General features: G+C 39.5%; 2 protein-coding genes, 1 long non-coding RNA gene and 1 other non-coding gene across 4 annotated transcripts in view; 2 read left to right on the forward strand and 2 right to left on the reverse strand.

The window, feature by feature from the left end:
• On the forward strand, positions 1-4,907 carry LOC128609256 (E3 ubiquitin-protein ligase TRIM35-like). The gene is made up of 6 exons (XM_053627762.1): positions 1-1,606; positions 1,997-2,092; positions 2,185-2,415; positions 2,544-2,566; positions 2,653-2,771; positions 3,229-4,907. Exons 1-6 carry the CDS (start codon positions 1,208-1,210, stop codon positions 3,771-3,773), a joined length of 1,413 nt encoding a protein of 470 aa, XP_053483737.1. The 5' UTR covers positions 1-1,207; the 3' UTR covers positions 3,774-4,907.
• Positions 4,908-6,351: 1,444 nt separating this feature from the next.
• trnal-caa (transfer RNA leucine (anticodon CAA)) lies at positions 6,352-6,465 on the reverse strand. Its single transcript has 2 exons — positions 6,428-6,465; positions 6,352-6,397 (listed from the first exon to the last, which is right to left on the reverse strand). It is a non-coding gene; the product is annotated as a tRNA-Leu (tRNA).
• A 2,718-nt stretch (positions 6,466-9,183) lies between these two features.
• LOC128609266 (uncharacterized) overlaps positions 9,184-21,786 on the reverse strand; it is a 30,655-nt gene continuing 18,052 nt past the window's right edge. The window contains exon 3 of the long non-coding RNA XR_008386199.1: positions 9,184-11,310. This is a non-coding gene — a long non-coding RNA (uncharacterized LOC128609266). The remainder of the gene's footprint in view (positions 11,311-21,786) is intronic.
• Positions 15,113-18,707, forward strand: LOC128609259 (E3 ubiquitin-protein ligase TRIM35-like). The gene is made up of 6 exons (XM_053627766.1): positions 15,113-15,939; positions 16,329-16,424; positions 16,517-16,747; positions 16,876-16,898; positions 16,985-17,103; positions 17,574-18,707. Exons 1-6 carry the CDS (start codon positions 15,541-15,543, stop codon positions 18,116-18,118), a joined length of 1,413 nt encoding a protein of 470 aa, XP_053483741.1. The 5' UTR covers positions 15,113-15,540; the 3' UTR covers positions 18,119-18,707.

Below are 21,786 nucleotides of genomic sequence, written 5' to 3' on the forward strand. Positions count from 1 at the left end.
CACGAAGACTAAAAAGGTAGATCATATAACTCCAGTCCTGAGGTCGTTGCACTGGCTTCCTGTCTGTAAAGAATTGATTTTAAAATACTGCTGTTGGTTTATAAAGCACTGAATGGTTTGGGTCCAATATATATTTCTGATCTACTGGTACATTACGAACCATCCGACCCCTGAGGTCGTCTGGAACAGGTCTGCTTTCTGTTCCCAGAGTCAAAACTAAATGTGGAGAAGCAGCATTTAGTTTTTATGCTCCACATATCTGGAACAAACTCCCAGAAAACTGCAGATCTGCCAAAACTCTCAGTTCTATTAAATCAAGACTGAAGGCTTTTCTTTTTGCTGCTGCTTTTAATTAAATCATCAAGGTATTTTAATTCATATTTATGCTGCACCGTAACCGTTTTAATCTGTTGTTAATTTTTTTGTTTTTATTTTTATTACTTTTTTATTTATTTTTATATATTTTCTATGAACTCTTTTTAATGTCTTTTCTTTTTAAATGTTGCTTTGTGATGCATTTATGTTTTATGTAAAGCACTTTGAATTACCATGTTGTTGAAAATGTGCTATAGAAATAAATTTGTCTTGCCTTTCAGTGAACATTGTAAAGCTCTTGTATTTCACTTAAGTTTAAGATTAGAATTTTTTTCACATTCAAACAGAGATGGGTTTCATATACTTAAAAATAACTCATATTGTGTTACACTACATTAAAGTTATTTTAATTATTATTTTTGTTACACAAAGGCATAAAAGATGTAGGGGGAGGCAACAATTCACATGTCCTGTTTTGAAGAATGGGGCCCGATAAATTTTTATTCTCAGTCCAGAAGACAAGTGCTGTTAATGAACTCGTAGTCAGAATTTAAACAGAAGTGATCTTTATCTGCTGTTTCTGCTGTCAGTGATGAGTGGAACAGGTCATACCTGTCTCTCTAAAACTCCTCCCATTAAGGAAGTGCAGAGTCCGAGAGGACTGCAGTCCTTTTGCAGTGTTCTGCTCTGGTGAGTTTAGTTTTATTCTCGGTTTATGGAGAATTCTGAGTCTCATTTTCAGCTCTGTGAAAGGAAGTGATTACTAACTGGACCTGCAAAGTCGTATATTAACTTTAAACAAACCTGAAATCAGGGTGTGATTACTTTTGATCAAAGTGAAAGTGAATCTGAACATTCGGACTGGAGAGAACAACAACAGCAGCAAAATAAAATGGCTTCTAAGTTTTCAAAGGAGGATTTCTCTTGTCCTGTGTGCTGTGAAATCTTCACGGATCCTGTTGTTCTGCGCTGCAGTCACAGTGTGTGTAAAGTGTGTTTGCAGAAGTTCTGGGAGACCAAAGGATCCAGAGAATGTCCTGTTTGTAGGAGGAAGTCGTCTATGGAGGAACCTCCCACAAATCTGGCCTTAAAGAACCTGTGTGAGACTTTCTTACAGGAGAGAAGTCAGAGATCTTCATCAGCGTCTGAAACAGTCTGCAGTCTGCACAGTGAGAAACTCAAACTCTTCTGTCTGGATGATCAACAGCCGGTGTGTTTGGTGTGTCGAGATTCAAAAATACACACCAACCATAAATTCTGCCCCATTGATGAGGCATTAACAGACCGTAAGGTAAATAAAATGTTCCTGTAAAAGGTACATGTAAAAAAGAGTTTATTCTACATATCAATATCTACAGGTTCAATATAAACACAGTGTAATAATTAAATAATAAATTATAATTATCTTGTGATAAATTTAGTAACATAATAACAAATGTGAGTCTGCTATTCCATCATCTTCAGATTTTCAGCATCTGAAGTGTCTCCTGTATAAACAGGAGCAGATCTTCCATGTTAGACTAAAGCAGTGTACACCAATAAACCCACATCCTATAAGTCTACACTTTTCATTGTTTCTTCTGTACTTGGTGCATTTGAAAAGCTCTAATGAGTGCTTGTAAGAGAGAATACAGCTATTACTAAACACAGAGTCTCCATGCAGTGTGTTGATTTGTTTCAGGAGGACCTGAAAACTGCTCTGAAGCCCCTACAGGAGAAACTGAAGATCTTTAAAGACTGTAAACTGAACTGGAGTCAGACTGCAGAACATATAAAGGTTAGAATCAATAAGATGGTTTTGATATTAGAATGATATTTTGCATCACTGCATAATCAGTTCTATTTCATTTGATTTCCTCTTCACTGCAGATTCAGGCCCAACACACAGAGCGGCAGATTAAGGAGGAGTTTGAGAAGCTTCACCAGGTTCTACGAGATGAAGAGGCAGCCAGGATAGCTGCACTGAGAGAGGAAGAGGAGCAGAAGGGTCAGATGATGAAGGAGAAGATTGAGAAGCTGAGCAGAGACATATCATCTCTTTCAGACACAATCAGAGGCGTAGAAGAGGAGATGAGAGCTGAAGACGTCTCGTTCTTACAAGTGAGGATCATTTAGTCAGTATTTATACTGTGAGAAAGTAAAACTTCTTTCCATCATCAGAAACGTCACATTTCAGTGGTGTAAAAATGTCAGTCAGATCCACTGATATTTGCTTTGTTGTTTTACAGAACTACAAGGCCACAGTGAAAAGGTGAGTGATGTGCTTCCTGTCTCTCTCGTTCTCTGTGTTTCTGACTCCAAACCCACAGCAGCACTGACTCCTGAATGTTTTTGCAGAGCTCAGTGCACACTGCAGCATCCAGAGGAGCTTTCAGGACCACTGATCCATGTGGCAAAACATCTGGACAACCTGAAGTTCAGAGTCTGGGAGAAGATGCAGGACGCTGTCCAATACAGTAAGAATCTTCCTTTTTTCCTTCTTTCTTTCTGTTTCTGTGCCTTTGTTAATAACACTAAAGTTGTTTTTATAGTGATGTTTCATTTGTGTAATGTTTTGGAATTGTTGTTGTTATTATTATTATTATTATTATTATTATTATTAGACACCTTTTGAACTGATGTAATGTCAGGGAACTTTTATTTTGAAAGGCTTCTGCTGTGTCAGACTGTTCAGTGGTTGAAGTGCGAGTGTAAAAATGGATCGTTGCAGCGGCTTACAAAAGTTCTAGATTTACAATTCTTATAAAGATTGTTTACATTTGTAATTTAAATACACCCGGTTATATATGTTTATTTATTAATATTGTAATTACAGTTATCATTTCTTAAATTAAGAATTAAGAAGATTAAGTTAGTTTAACGCCATTGTGTGTGTGTGTGTGTGTGTGTGTGTGTGTGTGTGTGTGTTTTCAGCACCTGTAACTCTGGACCCCAACACTGCTCATCCTAAACTCATTGTATCTGATGATCTGACCAGTGTGAGATTCAGTGATGAGAAACAGAAGCTTCCTGATAATCCAGAGAGATTTGATGATTATTGCTGTATCCTGGGCTCTGAGGTCTTTAACTCAGGGACACACTGCTGGGACGTTGAAGTAGGAGACTGTACAGGGTGGTTAGTGGGTGTGATGACAGAATCTGCTCAGAGGAAGGGAGAGATATTCTCCAGAAGTGGAATCTGGTGTGTGTGGTATTCTGGTGGTAAATATAGAACATGTTCTACACCACAGCCACACACTCTCCTCTCAGTAACACAGAAGCTCCAGAGGATCAGAGTGCAGCTGGACTGGAACAGAGGAAAGCTGTCGTTCTCTGACCCTCTCACTAACACACACATACACACTTTCACACACACATTTACTGATAAATTACTGCCATTTATATGGGTTGCTTGTGATAAATCTCCTGTAAAGATCCTCCCACTTCAGTGCTCTGTAAGAGTGAATCAGATCAGTTAAAGCTGATATTGTTTTATTCCAATTCATTAATGAAATATTGCTGATGAAAAGATTCACGTTCTTTGTGAAAGTCTGTTTTTACTGAAGCACTGAACACTTCATTGTGGAATTTATTTTGAAGTGTGTAACGACACAAGACGGTTAACAGGAAGTAAGCGCAGGAGCAATGTCTTTATTAATAAACCAAGCAAACAAAACACAGGGAACGCGGTCTATACTGAACTAGACTAGCTAGATTAAACATGGGACTAGAGTCTAGGCATTACACGAAAACAGGACATGGAAATAAGACCGCTAGCATGCTGCACGCATTCGCTACTACATTCAAACATATGGCTCTAATACTGCGCGAAGTGCACAGCAACACAAGGGGTTTAAATAACCAACATAATTAAACTAAATCACCGACACCTGGAGTAAATCAACCAACGCTTGCACACAGGGAGAATCAAAACAAACGAACCGCGCGTGTCCATATACAAGAGTCTCGTGCACGCGCGCTCAGCAGCAGTCTTTGCGCTTCGACGCCGCAGCGCCCTCTGCCGGCGGTAGCGTAACAAAGTGTTCTATTATTATTTCGACTCATCTTATCAGTTACATCAAAATAATGTGTAAACTCAAAATAATAAGATAATATCTCAGATATTAATATATCTTGAAATTCCAAGATATTCATTGAAATATTTTAAGTGAAAATAACGACCTACTGTGTTGAAATAATGAATTATTAAATAAAAAATAATGGGATAAAGTTCAAATAACCACATAGTACATTTCCCCACAACTTTCAGTTCAGGGCTTCCAGAAACAAATAAACCACAGAATGAATTTAAAATCATAAAAATATGTTTAAACATAGATCTCTATCTCTATTCATTTTATTCCTGAATTTAAATCATTGTAAATAAACTGAGGCTTTGAAGACTGGTGTCTTTACTGTATTTGTATTGTTAGCGCTATGCTGTTAATCCTGGGTGAAATGTTTAGCTGGATGTGTGTGTTATGTGTGAAATTGTGCAGTGGAGGAGAATTCAAATTGAGCTCTAAGTTTCCCTCCACCAGCAGTTTGTGGTTTTGTAAAGATCAGATGGATCTGTATGTTAATCCTGCATTAGGTGCTGATTCACAATTTAAAATACAATTCAATATATTAAATAAATAATATATACAAATATAACAACATGAAAGAAGTTTGTTTGAAATCTTTGCAAATTTATTAGAAATAAAAAACTAAAAAGGCACATTTACATAAGCGATCGGGGGAGAAGGGCCTTAGTCGGGGAGGTGACCAAAAACCCGATGGTCACTCTGACAGAGCTCCAGCGTGTCTCTGTGGAGAGAGGAGAACCTTCCAGAAGAACAACCATCTCTGCAGAACTCCATCAATCAGGCCTGAATGGTAGAGTGGCCAGATGGAAGCCACTCCTCAGAAAAAGGCACATGACAGCCCGCCTGGAGTTTGCCAAAAGGCACCTGAAGGACTCTCAGACCATGATGAAACAAAGATTGAACTCTTTGGCCTGAATGGCAAGCGTCATGTCTGGAGGAAACCAGGCACCACTCATCACCTGGCTAATACCATCCCTACAGTGAAGCATGGTGGTGGCAGCATCATGCTGCAGGGATGTTTTTCAGTGGCAGGAACTGGGAGACTAGTCAGGATCCAGGAAAAGATGAATGCAGCAATGTACAGAGACATCCTTGATGAAAACCTGGTCCAGAGCGCTCTGGACCTCAGACTGGGGCGAAGGTTCATCTTCCAACAGGGCAACGACCCCATGCACACAGCCAAGATAACAAAGGAGTGGCTACAGGACAACTCTGTGAATGTCCTTGAGTGGCCCAGCCAGAGCCCAGACTTGAACAATGCAGTGTTGATAAGATTGGGGTGATGTGTGGTCATATCTTCTGGTTCTAGTTAGGACTTTAGGTCTTTAACTGCTGTACATAATGAAACAGAAAGACCATCCAGAGTAACCATGTGATCAGAAAGCTTATTTCTAGCTACACGTGGGCCTAATACAAGTATTTCTGTCTTATCAGAATTAAGTAGAAGGAAGTTAGTTAACATCCAACGTCTAATGTCCTTTACACAATCCTCAACTTTACTAAGCTGCTGTCTGTCCTCTGGCTTCGCTGAGACATACAGCTGTGTATCATCAGCATAACAGTGGAAGATAATTCCATGTTTACGAATAATTTGACCCAGAGGTAGCATATACAAAGTAAAAAGCAGTGGGCCTAAAACAGAACCCTGCCGAACTCCAAAGGTAACCTCGGTATGCGCGGAGACGTCTCCATGTACATCTACGAATTGATAACGATCGGTCACATAAGACCTGAGTCAAGAGAGGACTGTTCCCTTAATGCCAACAACATTTTCTAATCTATCAAGGAGAATAGTGTGATCTATAGTATCAAAAGCTGCACTAAGGTCGAGTAACACAAGCAGCGAGACACACCCCTGATCAGAGGCCAGTAGTAGGTCATTTACTACTTTAACTAACGCTGTCTCTGTGCTATGATGAGGTCTAAATCCTGACTAATACATTTTATGAATGTTATTCCTATAAAATCCTGTCAGAAATGGGATTTGAACCCATGCCTCCATTTAGAGATCAGAATCCTCCTTTAACCACAGTGAAGGTCTGAACCTTGAGTCTGGCACCTTAGACCGCTCGGCCATCCTGACACTACAGCTGTGTGTTTCCTCCCTTTTTTCCACCTGTTTACAAACACAATCATTAGACTTGCTGACCTGAAACACAGTAAATACATCACAGTGCACAATACTCTGACCTTTGGAGAAAAGGATTCTGTCCCAGTTTACTGGGCCAGATCTTTTTTTAGTGCGTTGTTTAGAGAAAAGAGTTATCACTGCATGTTTGTTTTCACACAGATGTCATTAAAGCTACATTAACCCTTGTGCATCAATTAAAAAAGTTACACATACGTCCATAGAGGACAAAAACGTCCATGTCCAAAAACGGTCATGAAAATATTATATAATACAGTTCTAATCATAATTACCCAACATTCATTCATTTTCAGAATTTTAACCCTTTAAACACCAGTTTCTTCAAAGCTCAGTGACCTTCTTTCACTCATATACATGGGGTGGGATTTGTGATTTCCAGTACAATATCATCTCTTTCTCTCAAACTGCTCACACACACAACATTTTCAGTACACACACACACCACAACTCTGATATCCACACACACACACACACACACACACACACCACAACTCTGATATCCACACACACACACACACACACACACACCACAACTCTGATATCCACACACACACACACACACACACACACCACAACTCTGATATCCACACACACACACACACACACCACAACTCTGATATCCACACACACACACACACACACACACCACAACTCTGATATCCACACACACACACACACACACACACACACCACAATTCTGATATCCACACACACACACACACACACACACACACACACCACAATTCTGATATCCACACACACACACACACACCACAATTCTGATATCCACACACACACACAGACACACACACACACACACACACACACACACACCACAACTCTGATACCCCCCCCCCCCCCCCCACACACACAGTTATATCTGCATCATTTATTCAGTTGGTCTGTAGCGCTCTATAATAAATCAGAATCAGAAAAAGGTAAAAGCATGTACAGGTGCAGCTCAAAAGATTAGAATATCGTGGTATGGTTGTTTTTCCCGTAATTTAATTCAAAAAGTGGAACTTTCATATTTTCTAGATTCATTACACATAAAGTGAAATATTTCAAGCTTTTTTTGTTTTAATCTCGATGATTACGGCTTACAGCTCACGGAAGTGAAAAATCCAGTATCTCAAAATATTAGAATAAAGAATTTATAATACAGAAATGTCGACCTGAGATGACTCTAATCAGATAATTAACTGTCTGAACTAGTCTCGCCTCTGATCGGAGTCCAATCTAAACTTTGGAGTCGATTCTAGATTCACAACGACTCAGAATTATTTTTAATCGACTCCCAATCATAGTCACACACCTTCTCTTTGCATCAGACGGTCTGATCTTGGGCTGAATTTGCTGGGACGGACAGTCCTGGACTAATCGACAGTCGTGTGAAATGTGTGCTGTTGGTAGATGATTTTCCGTACAGTGGAACGATGTATTTCAAATAATTTGGAGATCTTTTTAAATCACTTGCCAGACTAATAGGCATCCACAACCTTTAATCTGAAGGCCTTACAGAACTCTTTAGATCTTGACATGATGACACCACACACACACAGTTCTAATCATAATTACCCAACATTCATTCATTTTCAGAATTTTAACCCTTTAAACATCAGTTTCTTCAAAGCTCAGTGACCTTCTTTCACTCATATACATGGGGTGGGATTTGTGATTTCCAGTACAATATCATCTCTTTCTCTCAAACTGCTCACACACACAATATTTTCAGTACACACACACACCACAACTCTGATATCCACACACACACACACACACACCACAACTCTGATATCCACACACACACACACACACACCACAACTCTGATATCCACACACACACACACTCACATAGACACACACACACACACACACACACACACACACACACACACACACACACACACAGAGTGAGAGTGAGAGAATACTGTTCTGTAGAACTCCTAAGCATTAGATCACCGCAATTACTCTTGTATACTCTTTCAATGCCATCGTGCTCTTTGCCTGATGAAGACATTCACAAAACATATTTGACAGTTGAAGCCTAATTCTAAAATCACCAGATAACAAATGTACAACCGTGTTGTCCTGCTGCCGTCACAAATAAAAATGTTTCAACCTTAAGTAATGTAGTCACGGAGGGTGTGTACATTTGTCACTCTACATTAATGATGGGGATCCTCATAGACTGTAAATGTACTCAGTGTGTCTCCACTGATTTATTTCACATTGGAGTACAACCATTTTTCTTTTTTACCAATATGTACAAAAACCCGTTTCTTTTAAAACATCATCTTTAAATGTTGAACACACGGATCTATGTGAAGGACCACCGATATTAATCTCTGACCATCACCTGTTAAGATAATGACGGTTGGTGATGACCTTGTGTGTGCGTGTGTGTGTGTGAGTGTGTGTGTGAGTGTGTGTGAAAGAACACAGAGAACACAGAGTCTCAGGAAACTCATAGTCAGAAATAATCATAAAGCTTTTCATTTGTGTTATAGGAAAGAAAAGCATTATTACATTTCTGCTTATTTGCATGAAAGTCAACAACATTGTGTAATCTGATTTCATGTATTGATACATTTTTTAAATTTATCTTTTGTCATTCACACATATAGCCTTCTAGCTCCATTGTAGTCAGTTTGCTCTTTGAGCAGAATTAGCAGCCTTTGGACTGTGGATAGTTCTATGAGAGATAAAAGTAGTAGACGCAGAGTGTTTCATTTTTGTCTATATTGCTCATTTCTTTCAGTGCTTTTATGTCTATAAACCTGCAGAGATGTTAGGTATGAGATTTGTAGTGTAAATTATGCTTGATTTTAGTTACTATTGTTATACAACTTGAAGTTAGTAATTTCTCCTGGTTTAAAAGACTGCATTCTACTGGAGAAAATCTAAATGGAGCAACGGAATTAAAAAAAAAAAGATTGTCAACTTAACAACTTGTGTTCAGAATTATGGTAATAAAGTACATAACACTTAAATTCCTTTTAAATAATGTGAAAAAAACTAGTTGGAGCAACTTGATTTTTATGAGTAATCAATTAAAAAACTTGTGTTTATTATACAAATTATTAAATAAGTTTTAATTGAAAATAAATTTGATTGTAGAGGAAAAGGTCATTTCTCTAACTCGGTGTAGTTCATTGGTTGAAATTAATTTAAAGTTGTCATAACTCAAAATGATTGATGTATTGCAAACTGTTGTGTTAATGTTTTGTTGAGCCTAAACATTTGTTTTTAGAGAGTACTGACAACCTGTCTTTTCCTGTCCATATTCTGACTACCACAGATTCATGTTCTTTCCCTTTATTGACTAGGTTATATTTCACATCATTTCTTACAAAAGTTGCTACCCCTCCACCTTTACCCGTTTCCCTATCGTTTCTGATTGTAGTATATCCATAAATCACAAAGTCTAACTGTGGTTTTAACCACGTCTCTTGCACACATATTACATGAGGTTTATCTAACAGATCAGTCACAAACTTTTTGAATTCTTGTCCATTAGCTATAAGACTCCTGGCATTCCACTGCAATATAACTAGGATCATGAAGAGCCACCGGCCCATGACTGAGAGTTAGAGATTCCTGCAGTTAACATTTCTTCCACTCCTTCACTGCTGAGTCCTTTAATACCAAGGTATTTATCAGCTGATTTTATTATTATTTTGATCTTTTCAGTCTTTCTCTCGGTCTGTGCTGAGCAATTTATAACCTCAACCATAAACAACGCAAATTCTTTCCTGCTCATAATTAGCATATCTTTCCTTACTGCAATCTTTTCACAGCCCCCGCAAGGTCTATCTTTATTTTCTGGTTTATAGTCCTTCCTTTCACCAGACACTTTCTTTACTGCTTCCGCATACGTTATTCCTTGCGATGTCTTCACTCGTTGCACCTCCACTGCCTTCTTGCTGGCTTCACAGCCACGGTACGCTGAGCTGTGCTCTCCTCCACAGTTGCAGCATTCGAGCTTTACACCTTCTCCACACTTCCCGTACTCATGTTCACCTGCACACCTGCCACATCTCTGTTTGCCCTTACATATTGCTGCTACATGGCCATATTTTTGGCATTTAAAGCATCTCATTGGTGGACGAATATATGGCCTGACCTCATAGCTCATATATCCTATGTACACCTTACTTGGCAGTCTAGAGTCGTCAATCTTAATCATCACAGCCAAGCTGTCGCATTTCTCCCCATTTCTAGTTGTTTTAAGACGTTTTGCTTCTAGTACTTTTGCCCCTGAGATATTGTCTTTTATTTGTTCCTCTGTAACACCTGTAGGTATCCCTGAGATGATGCCTCAAACCCATTTTTATATCCAATCAACGAACAGTGAACTCTCTTACCATCTATTTTATTCAGTTGCATGGCTTTCCCTTGCTGGGCTTTATTTCTACAAATAATCAGTAGAGATCCAATTCTCAATATTTTAGCACTTTTGACCTCACCCAGTAGTTTGTCTATCGATTTTGTTAGCTGAACCGCACTCCACTCACCAAACGTTGTCCCTTCTTGAGATAATGTTATGATTACTTTGTGTTCCTCTTCCTGTTTTTTTCCTAAGCTAACACTTTGCTCGCTATCTGTTTCCTCTGTGTTAGACATTCTCTTTTCCTTTTTTTTCCCGTTTTCTCGATCTTACTACGTTCCATACACTCCTATCTCTCCCGCCATCTTCTTCAAACCCCATCTCACTTCCTGATTCGTCACTTCCTTCTGCCATCTCCTGCCCAGTCACAGTCCTCCCGCACTCGCCCTCTGGGGACAAGACAGAGAAGCAGTGCAAACAATGGCTATATATAAGTTTGCTCGTTACCAGAAACATGATTCAGGTGCAGGTGGTCATGTGACATGTTGTAGTACAGTGCAGTGGCTGATGGGAACCGAACTCCAGAGTTACCTCCTTGATATATGACAGGGAGCAGTAATTAATTCTAGAAAATGTGACGATGACGGTTTGTGTTTCTTTGAACAATGCGGTAACACAGAAACATTACAGTATTTAATTCGGACAATGGAGGATCTGAATAGATCTGAGTCTACCACTGATACGTTGTTGGAATTATTAAACATGGCGAGATCAATGGCAGACGATCAAGCAGAATCAATTCCAACTTCGTCATTAGACCATGCTTCAAATTCACAACAAGAGGGGATGGGTTCAGACAGCGAATCATATCATACGTTTAATCCTTCGGAGCCAAATTTTGGGTTATCCGCATCCGCTATTGATTCTATTGTAAGAGAGGGTGGGTCTGTTGGTGGTTATACGGTGGTACAGAGACTCAGATTTAATAGTTTGGAGATATGGCGTCGTATAGATATGCGTGTGATAACGCTCCAGACCTGGCTGCGTACACTATATTTCTGCATGATATTATGGATGAAATAGTGTCGTTTTCCAGACTGCTGGCCGGTGATTTAATCAACATAACACTGAGAGGCCCTAGTCTACCCTCTGATGTTAATGCTGTCTTGTCACCTGACAACAATTACAATGTGCGTGTTCACAAATCATATGGAGAACATTATGCAAAGCAACTCTAATGTACGGGTTGATGACGGTTTGGATGTAAATGTGTCTATAGCTCGTGGTAAACACAATGGGGCTTATCAAAAGATACGTCCCATAAGATCTAGCCCATAACGAAGTGATTGCCAGAAACAGAATGAATCTGTTTTGTCCCAACAATATATCTAATAATCTGTATTTTGCAATCTTTCTGGCCCATTTTCTACACCCACAAACGTCGTGTACTGATCTAGAACCGATAGCCGAGTCTCTGCAGAACACTGCGGGGTATTCAGTACAGCAAAAGATAGGGTTTAATGACATCACACAGTTTGAACGTTTGTTATACATTAAAATAGCGGTGTTCCATAGAACGTGTACTGGTATGTTGGAACGGTATACGTCCAATTACGTGCCTCATAACAAGACCGTGTTCTTGTATCTGCACAACGACCATTATTTCATGATTAAGAATCTGAAAGCGTTCATAGGTACACCATACGTGTGCGACTACTGTCACAGTTTTACTAGCCATAGAGACCATAGGTTTGGTAATGCACCTGATTGTCATAAAGACATTGTCAAAATTAGGCAATGTCATGATCGTTTGCAGTACTGCAGATCTGCCTATTGTTATAAAGCGCATAAACAAACGCAATTAGGACAATAGTATGCCCAGTGTGATGTCACAAAATACTGTCAGAAATGTAATAGGCGATATCATGTCAACGGAGCCACCCCAAAACAACACGTGTGCAGCAGAACATTGTATCCATTGTGGCATGGAATTGGTTAATGACGGCGTACACCAGTGTTTTATACAGCCAATAAAACTTGTGCCATCTAGCAACAAATACATATACTATGATTTTGAGACACAACATGTAGACGGTAAACACATTGCAAACTACATATGCACAATTACATTTAAAGGGGAAGAGTTCACAGCCACTGGTACAGACTGTATAGATCGACTTGTTCAAAAGTTTAGACAGCCTCATTATCAGAATTTCACATGGGTTGCACACAATGTTTCTGGGTTTGACAACTTTATACTTTTGGAATATTTCACAAAAGCAGGGCTCACACTTCAAATTGCTATGCAAGGCTGTTGGATCATTTTAATGTATGATAAGACATTCAAGCAACGTTTCATTGATAGCTACTCATTCATCCCTATGCGTCTGGCCATGATGTCCGCTGCATTAAATCTAACCTGTGCTGAGAAAGGTTATTTTCCACACCTGTTCAATACAATAGAAAATGAAGACTACATAGGACCATACCCGAACAAGCATTTCTACGGCTATGAAACAATGTCTGAAAAAGAGAGGGCTCTGTTTGATGAGTGGTATGTTACGGTGTCGGGCGAAGTGTTTGATTTGAAAAAAAGAACTTGCTAAGTATGGCAAGAACGACGTTGTTTTGCTCCATGAGGTATACATGAAGTACCGTCACGAATTCATACAGTGCACCAAACTCGACCCATTCAGATACACCACTTTAGCAACATGTTGCATGGCCATGTATAAAACCCACTTCCTACCAAAAGACCCCCTAGCTCTGACCCATAACGACGCATACACAAATCAGAACAAGACATACTGAAACGTTTCCATTGAATGGCTTGAATATGTTAAAACAACACACGGCATAAACATTCAACACGCGTTAAACCACGGCGCGATGCTGATTGGAAAATACCATCTTAATGGTTATTATGAAAAGGATGGTGTCAAAAAAGTTTTCGAATTCAACGGTTGTATGTTTCACGGGCATGATTGTCGTTATAATCCCAACCATTTACATCCGTTATCAAAAGTGCCCTATGGCTTGCTCAGAAGACAATTTGATGACAAAGTCGAAATATTAGAAAAAGCGTATGGTCTGGATGTTGAGGTAATGTGGGAGTGTGATTGGAATAACGCTAAACAGAACGATGTCGCTGTAATGGCCTTTATGTCCATTTACACTTATCCTGAAAGACTGAAACCGCGCAACGCTCTATTTGGTGGTCGTAGTAACGCATAGAAATTGTATCACAAAGCCGACATTAGTGAAAAAATACGATATGTCGACTTTACAAGATTGTAGTCCCTTTGCCAGGCCAAAAAATGTTACCCCATAGGACATCCCCAAATAATTTCAAGGATTTTGAACGTCTTGAAAATTATTATGGATTTGTCAAAGCTACAGTGCTGCAACCACGAAAACTGCTTCACCCCATCCTTCCCTATAGGACTGGTGGTAAGCTTATGTTTCCACTCTGTCGTACATGCGCAGAACAGCAGAATCAGACAGACCCGTGTGGACATACTGATGAGGAAAGAGTAATTTCAGGCTGTCGGGTCAGCATCGAAGTGTTGAAAGGTGTCATTTAGTTGGCTGTCGTAATCAGAAAAGAAAGATCCAAGAGATCTTGGAAGTCAAAGGAATCAAGTCTAGCTTTACCTCCCGAGCCTACATAACAGCTCTAATTAATCACACATGGAGCTGGCTAGGACAGGGGCTTGGGTGCCAATATTTATGATAGTAGTAATTAACTGGCGTATACAGGGAACCTCGTAACTGTGCAGTGGTTGCAGACCTCTCTCCCCCTCCAGCTGCAGACCCCACTCCCCCTCCAGCTGCAGACCTCTCTCCCCCCTCTAGCTGTTAGACTGCTCTCCCCCTCCAGCTGCAGACCCCATTCCCCCTCCAGCTGCAGACCCCACTCCCCCCTCTAGCTGTTAGACCGCGCTCCCCCTACAGCTGCAGACCCCACTCATATCCAGCTGTTAGACCCCACTCCCCCTCCAGCTGCAGTCTCCTCTCCACCTCCAGCAGGGGAATCATCTTTTGACGTGACCTTTTATGAGAAGTGTACGTAACTTGGATAAACTAACTCTGAAATACATTTATGTTTAAATAAAAGTAGCCGTTTCCATTCAGGCTTTTAATCAGTCTGTGTTTTAATGAACATTGTGAAGCTCCTGTGCTTCACTTAAGTTTAAGATTAGAATTTTTGTCACACAAACGCATAAAAGATGTCTGGGGAGGCAAAAATTCACGTCCTGTTATCAAGAATGGGGCCCGATAAACTTTTTATTCTCAGTCCAGAAGACAAGTGCTGATAATGAACTCGTAGTCAGAATTTAAACAGAAGTGATCTTTATCTGCTGTTTCTGCTGTCAGTGATGAGTGGAACAGGTCATACCTGTCTCTCTAAAACTCCTCCCATTAAGGAATTACAGAGTCCGAGACGACGGCAGTCCTTTTGCAGTGTTCTGCTCTGGTGAGTTTAGTTTTATTCTCGGTTTATGGAGAATTCTGAGTCTCATTTTCAGCTCTGTGAAAGGAAGTGATTACTAACTGGACCTGCAAAGTCGTATATTAACTTTAAACAAACCTGAAATCAGGGTGTGATTACTTTTGATCAAAGTGAAAGTGAATCTGAACATTCGGACTGGAGAGAACACCAACAGCAGCAAAATAAAATGGCTTCTAAGTTTTCAGAGGAGAATTTGTCTTGTCCTGTGTGCTGTGAAATCTTCACGGAACCTGTTCTCCTGCGCTGCAGTCACAGTGTGTGTAAAGTCTGTTTGCAGAAGTTCTGGGAGACCAAAGGATCCAGAGAATGTCCTGTTTGTAGGAGGAAGTCGTCTATGGGGGACCCTCCCATAAATCTGGCCTTAAAGAACCTGTGTGAGACTTTCTTACAGGAGAGAAGTCAGAGATCTTCATCAGCGTCTGAAACAGTCTGCAGTCTGCACAGTGAGAAACTCAAACTCTTCTGTCTGGATGATCAACAGCCGGTGTGTGTGGTGTGTCGAGATTCAAAAATACACACCAACCATAAATTCTCTCCCATTGATGAGGCATTAACAGACTGTAAGGTAAATAAAATGTTCCTGTAAAAGGTACATGTAAAAAAGAGTTTATTCTACATATCAATATCTACAGGTTCAATATAAACACAGTGTAATAATTAAATAATAAATTATAATTGCCTTGTGATAAATTTAGTAACATAATAAAAATGTGAGTCTGCTATTCCATCATCTTCAGATTTTCAGCATCTGAAGTGTCTCCTGTATAAACAGGAGCAGATCTTCCATGTTGGACTAAAGCAGTGTACACCAATAAACCCACATCCTATAAGTCTACACTTTTCATTGCTTCTTCTGTACTTGGTGCATTTGAAAAGCTCTAATGAGTGCTTGTAAGAGAGAATACAGCTATTACTAAACACAGAGTCTCCATGCAGTGTGTTGATTTGTTTCAGGAGGAGCTGAAAACTGCTCTGAAGCCCCTACAGGAGAAACTGAAGATCTTTATCGACTGTAAACTGAACTGGAGTCAGACTGCAGAACATATAAAGGTTAGAATCAATAAGATGGCTTTGATATTAGAATGATATTTTGCATCACTGCATAATCAGTTCTCTTTCATTTGATTTCCTCTTCACTGCAGATTCAGGCCCAACACACAGAGCGGCAGATTAAGGAGGAGTTTGAGAAGCTTCACCAGGTTCTACGAGATGAAGAGGCAGCCAGGATAGCTGCACTGAGAGAGGAAGAGGAGCAGAAGAGTCAGATGATGAAGGAGAAGATTGAGAAGCTGAGCAGAGACATATCATCTCTTTCAGACACAATCAGAGGCGTAGAAGAGGAGATGAGAGCTGAAGACGTCTCGTTCTTACAAGTGAGGATCATTTAGTCAGTATTTATACTGTGAGAAAGTAAAACTTCTTTCCATCATCAGAAACGTCACATTTCAGTGGTGTAAAAATGTCAATCAGATCCACTGATATTTGCTTTGTTGTTTTACAGAACTACAAGGCCACAGTGAGAAGGTGAGTGATGTGCTTCCTGTCTCTCTCGGTCTCTGGGTTTCTGACTCCAAACCCACAGCAGCACTGACTCCTGAATGTTTTTGCAGAGCTCAGTGCACACTGCAGCATCCAGAGGAGCTTTCAGGACCACTGATCCATGTGGCAAAACATCTGGACAACCTGAAGTTCAGAGTCTGGGAGAAGATTCAGGATGCTGTCCAATACAGTAAGAATCTCTGTCTTTCTCTTTCTCTCTCTGTGCTTTTGTTAGTAACACTAAAGTGGTTTTTATAGTGATGTTGTATTTTTGTATTTGTTTTGGAATTATTATTATTATTATTATTATTATTATTATTATTATTATTACAACACACATATTTGGTCACCTTTTGAACTGATGTAAGGGAACTTTTATTTTGAAAGGCTTCTGATGCGTCAGACTATTCAGTGGTTGAAGCGCGAGTGTAAAAATGGATCATTGCAGCGGCTTACAAAAGTTTTAGATTTACAATTCTTATAAAGATTGTTTACATTTGTAATTTAAATACACCCGGTTATATATGTTTATTCATTAATATTGTAATTACAGTTATCATTTCTTTGGTTTAGGCTAATGTTAGCTAGTTCCATGCTAAAGTAATGTTTAAGTTAGTTTAGCTCCATCGTGTGTGTGTGTGTGTGTGTGTGTGTTTTCAGCACCTGTAACGCTGGACCCCAACACTGCTCATCCTAACCTCATTGTATCTGATGATCTGACCAGTGTGAGACTCAGTGATGAGGAACAGGAGCTTCCTGATAATCCAGAGAGATTTGATGATTATTTGTGTATCCTGGGCTCTGAGGTCTTTAACTCAGGGACACACTGCTGGGATGTTGAAGTAGGAGACTGTACATGGTGGGATGTGGGTGTGATGACAGAATCTGCTCAGAGGAAGGGAAACATATTCTCCAGAAGTGGAATCTGGTGTGTGGGGTATACTGATGGTAAATATGGAACACGTTCTACACCACAGCCACACACTCTCCTCTCAGTAACACAGAAGTTCCAGAGGATCAGAGTGCAGCTGGACTGGAACAGAAGAAAACTGTCGTTCTCTGAACCTCTCACTAACACACACATACACACTTTCACACACACATTTACTGATGAATTACTGCCATTTATATGGTTTGCTTGTAATAAATCTCCTGTAAAGATCCTCCCCCTTCAGTGCTCTGTAAGAGTAAATCAGATCAGTTAGAGCTGATATTGTTTTATTCCAATTCATTAATGAAATATTGCTGATGAAAAGATTCACGTTCTTCGTGAAAGTCTGTTTTTACTGAAACACTGAACACTTAATTGTGGAATTTATTTTGAAGTGTGTAACGACACAAGACGATTAACAGGAAGTAAGCGCAGAAACAATGTCTTTATTAATAAACCAAGCAAACAAAACACAGGGAACGCGGTCTATACTGAACTAGACTAGCTAGATTAAACATGGGACTAGAGTCTAAGCATTACACGAAAACAGGACATGGAAATAAGACCGCTAGCATGCTGCGCGCATTCGCTACTACATTCAAACATAGAGATCCAATACTGCGCGAAGTGGACCGCAACACAAGGGGTTTAAATAACCAACATAATTAAACTCAATCACCGACACCTGGAGTAAATCAACCAACGCTTGCACACAGGGAGAATCAAAACAAACGAACCGCGCGTGTCCATATACAAGAGTCTCGTGCACGCGCGCCCTCTGCCGGCGGTAGCGTAACAAAGTGTTCTATTATTATTTCGACTCACCTTATCAGTTACATCAAAATAATGTGAAAAAAAAAAATAAGATAATATCTCGGATATTAATATAGTTTGAAATTCCAAGTTATTAATTGAAATATTTTAAGTGAAAATAACGACCTACTGTGTTGAAATAATAAATTATTAAATAAAAATAACGTGATAAATTTCAAATAACTCCATAGTACATGATACTTATGTAAATGTGCTTTTTTTTGTTTTTTTATTTTTAATAAATTTGCAAAGATTTCAAACAAACTTCTTTCATGTTGTCATTATGGGGTATTGTTTGTAGAATTTTGAGGAAAATAATTAATTTAAGCGCTGTGAATATTTTCCGGATGCACTGTACTCACAGGTACCATGGATCGACATACATACACATATCATTCAGCCACCGACTAAATGTTGCGATCACATCACGTGATCTCCGGCGCCAATTCGCCTCAATGCACGTGCCACCAGTGCCACTCTAACAAATTAGCCTTGAGGTGTTCACCTCATTATGCCATAACAAAGCCTGAATGTACCTGAACGGAAGTGGGAACCAGAAATGCCAGGGACGCGAGGGACTCGGAATCACCAAGACACCTATCTGCTTGCCAAAATAGGGGTCCTTAATTAATCGGGTAGCTCTCATCCTATTGGTCTGCCAAAACCATATCCCAAGCAGAGCCAATAGGATAGCCAAATCACTTAGCCTGCCACACACATAAATAAGTTCTCCTCTCATTTAAACTTTTCCAGTGTTGAGTGTCTTCATCTTTAATTTACTGCATACGTACAAAATACATTTTAAAATCCTAACTTCATTTATTTAATATTCACACATGGGGTTTTTATAGGGAATAAAATGGGAAGTGGGATTCTAACCCACGCCTCCATTTAGAGACCAGAATCCTCCTTTAACCAGGGAGGGCCAGTCGCACGTAGGTGTAGAGCGCTGACTAGCCAATAGAAGGCGAGGAAAATCCGGAAGGCGGGTCGGACGAACCTAACGTAGAAACATCGGTTCGAATCCCACCTTGGATAAAATGTGATTTAAAAAAAAAAAACTTGTTTTAATGTCGAATCCATAGAAATATGATATATGAAATTAACAGTTTGACAAAATTAAAATAACTTTCTAAATAATATATGCAGAGTGAGTTATAGTAAGTTATTGAAAATGTATTGCAAATAAGGACTAAGAGTTTAAAAACTTTTACAAATACAAGCTAGATAAAACATATTTACAAATACACAGAACAATTGTTTTTTAAATACAAAGTTGTCTATACACAATTCCACAATGGCAGAGAGAGAGAGAGAGAGAGAGAGAGAGAGAGAGAGCACAGAACAAATAGAATGAGATTCATGGACAACAGTATTACACAGGATTTGTAACTATTTACCAAAATCCAAGCTTGTGCTTGGCTTGCAATCAGACATGCCATGCACAGACCTTAGATACTGTGTTTCACAACAGAGTTATTTTCTCTTTTCAACAATCCACCTCTGCCTCTCAGCCTCATAGAATGAGGACCGCTGAAACTCTGCCCATGTCGTCTATAGCTCTAGCGACATCTTGGCTCTGATGATTTTTTTTCCAACCACTGCAGTGCCAATAGGACTCCTAAAATTCTACAGTGTACACTGATAAATAATCGGTCACCCTTTTTTTGACTGCTACTTCATACAGAGGAATGAAAAAAGCTGCACCAGTGCGGCCAGTCTCAGGCTGTTTTGACCCGTCTGTATATATGAGTAATTTATCCTGATATTGGTCCATATAGTTTTGAGTTATTATCCCTTATGGTGCAATTTTCAAATTCTCTTTTAATATTTGTTGTAATCTTGTATCTACAGATGTTTTTATTAATCTCCAGGGTGGTACAGTTGGTATCGCCACAATGGGGATTACTTGTAGCTGACTGAGACCTGCATTTTGTGCCTTTGCATTTCCTAACCATCCAAAGCAATTAAAGTTAGTCCTATAAAACTCTGAGCATTCTTGTAAGACGGCTTTCGTGGGGTGAACCCTGCTATGCCCTTGTAGATTTACCCAATATGCCAGCATGATCTTAACCCTCCTGATACACAACGGCATCTCTCCTGTCTCCACCTGTAATGCAGTCACTGGTGATGATCTAAATGCTCTAGTACATATCCGGAGTGCTTGCGCCTGTTCCACATCGAGCTTTTTAAAATTTGATTGTGATGCCGACATATATGCTAGGCAGCCATAATCAAAGGCGGCCCTCATAAGAGCGTGATATATATTTATGAGCGATGCCCTACTTGCTCCCCAGTCTCGCCCTGACAGACATCTCAGAACATTACTAATCTTTTTACATTTGTTTTTCATTTTATCAATATGCAGACCCCAGGTCAGATACTCATCAAAAAACATTCCTAAAAATCTCACAGCCTTGACCTGTTCAAGATCTAGCCCATATAATTTAAGTGGTACTGTTTTATGACGTTTAGAGAAACATATACCTTGTGATTTTGAAATTGATAGTTTAAATCCCCATTCATTTGCCCACTGTTCAACTTTCCCGATTGCATGTTGAATTTTATTTCTTAAATATTCTATATTCCGACCCCTAACCCGGAGTGCCCCATCATCCGTATAAAGTGACTTTGATATATATCCTCCGACATGATCAAATATGTCATTAATCATAATATTAAACAGTATTGGGCTACATACACTGCCTTGTGGGGTATCATTTTCCACTGCATACCTATTTGAGTACTCTGCACCTACTCTAACTTCTATTGCTCTTCTGTTCAGGAAGTCTAATACCCAATTATACATCTTACCATTTATTCCTAATTTGTCAAGTTTAAATAGAAGTCCATCCTTCCAAAGCATATCATACGCTTTTTCAACATCAAAAAATACAGCAATTACTCTTTTTTTTAGTTTGAGCTTTCCTAATTTCTGACTCTAGGCATAATATAGAATCCATTGTCCCCCTCCCTTTATGAAATCCTGACTGATACGGTGAAAGAAGCCCTTTACTTTCTAAATAGTGATCTAGTCTATCTGTTACCATCCTCTCCATAGTTTTGCCTAGCTGTGACGTTAATGCTATGGGTCTGTAGCTTGCTGGATCTGACGGGTCTTTGCCAGGT

This window comes from Ictalurus furcatus, chromosome 6, assembly GCF_023375685.1.
Source record: "Ictalurus furcatus strain D&B chromosome 6, Billie_1.0, whole genome shotgun sequence".
NCBI lineage: Eukaryota > Metazoa > Chordata > Actinopteri > Siluriformes > Ictaluridae > Ictalurus > Ictalurus furcatus.

Excerpts from the sequence above, each read along its gene's own strand:
- LOC128609259 (XM_053627766.1), top strand. The coding sequence starts at position 15,541 with ATGGCTTCTAAGTTTTCAGAGGAGAATTTGTCTTGTCCTGTGTGCTGT. Across the intron at positions 15,940-16,328 it reads AGGCATTAACAGACTGTAAG|GAGGAGCTGAAAACTGCTCT; the intron begins GTAAATAAAATG and ends GATTTGTTTCAG. Across the intron at positions 16,748-16,875 it reads AAGACGTCTCGTTCTTACAA|AACTACAAGGCCACAGTGAG; the intron begins GTGAGGATCATT and ends GTTGTTTTACAG.
- LOC128609256 (XM_053627762.1), top strand. The coding sequence starts at position 1,208 with ATGGCTTCTAAGTTTTCAAAGGAGGATTTCTCTTGTCCTGTGTGCTGT. Across the intron at positions 2,093-2,184 it reads AGACTGCAGAACATATAAAG|ATTCAGGCCCAACACACAGA; the intron begins GTTAGAATCAAT and ends TCTTCACTGCAG. Across the intron at positions 2,567-2,652 it reads TACAAGGCCACAGTGAAAAG|AGCTCAGTGCACACTGCAGC; the intron begins GTGAGTGATGTG and ends ATGTTTTTGCAG.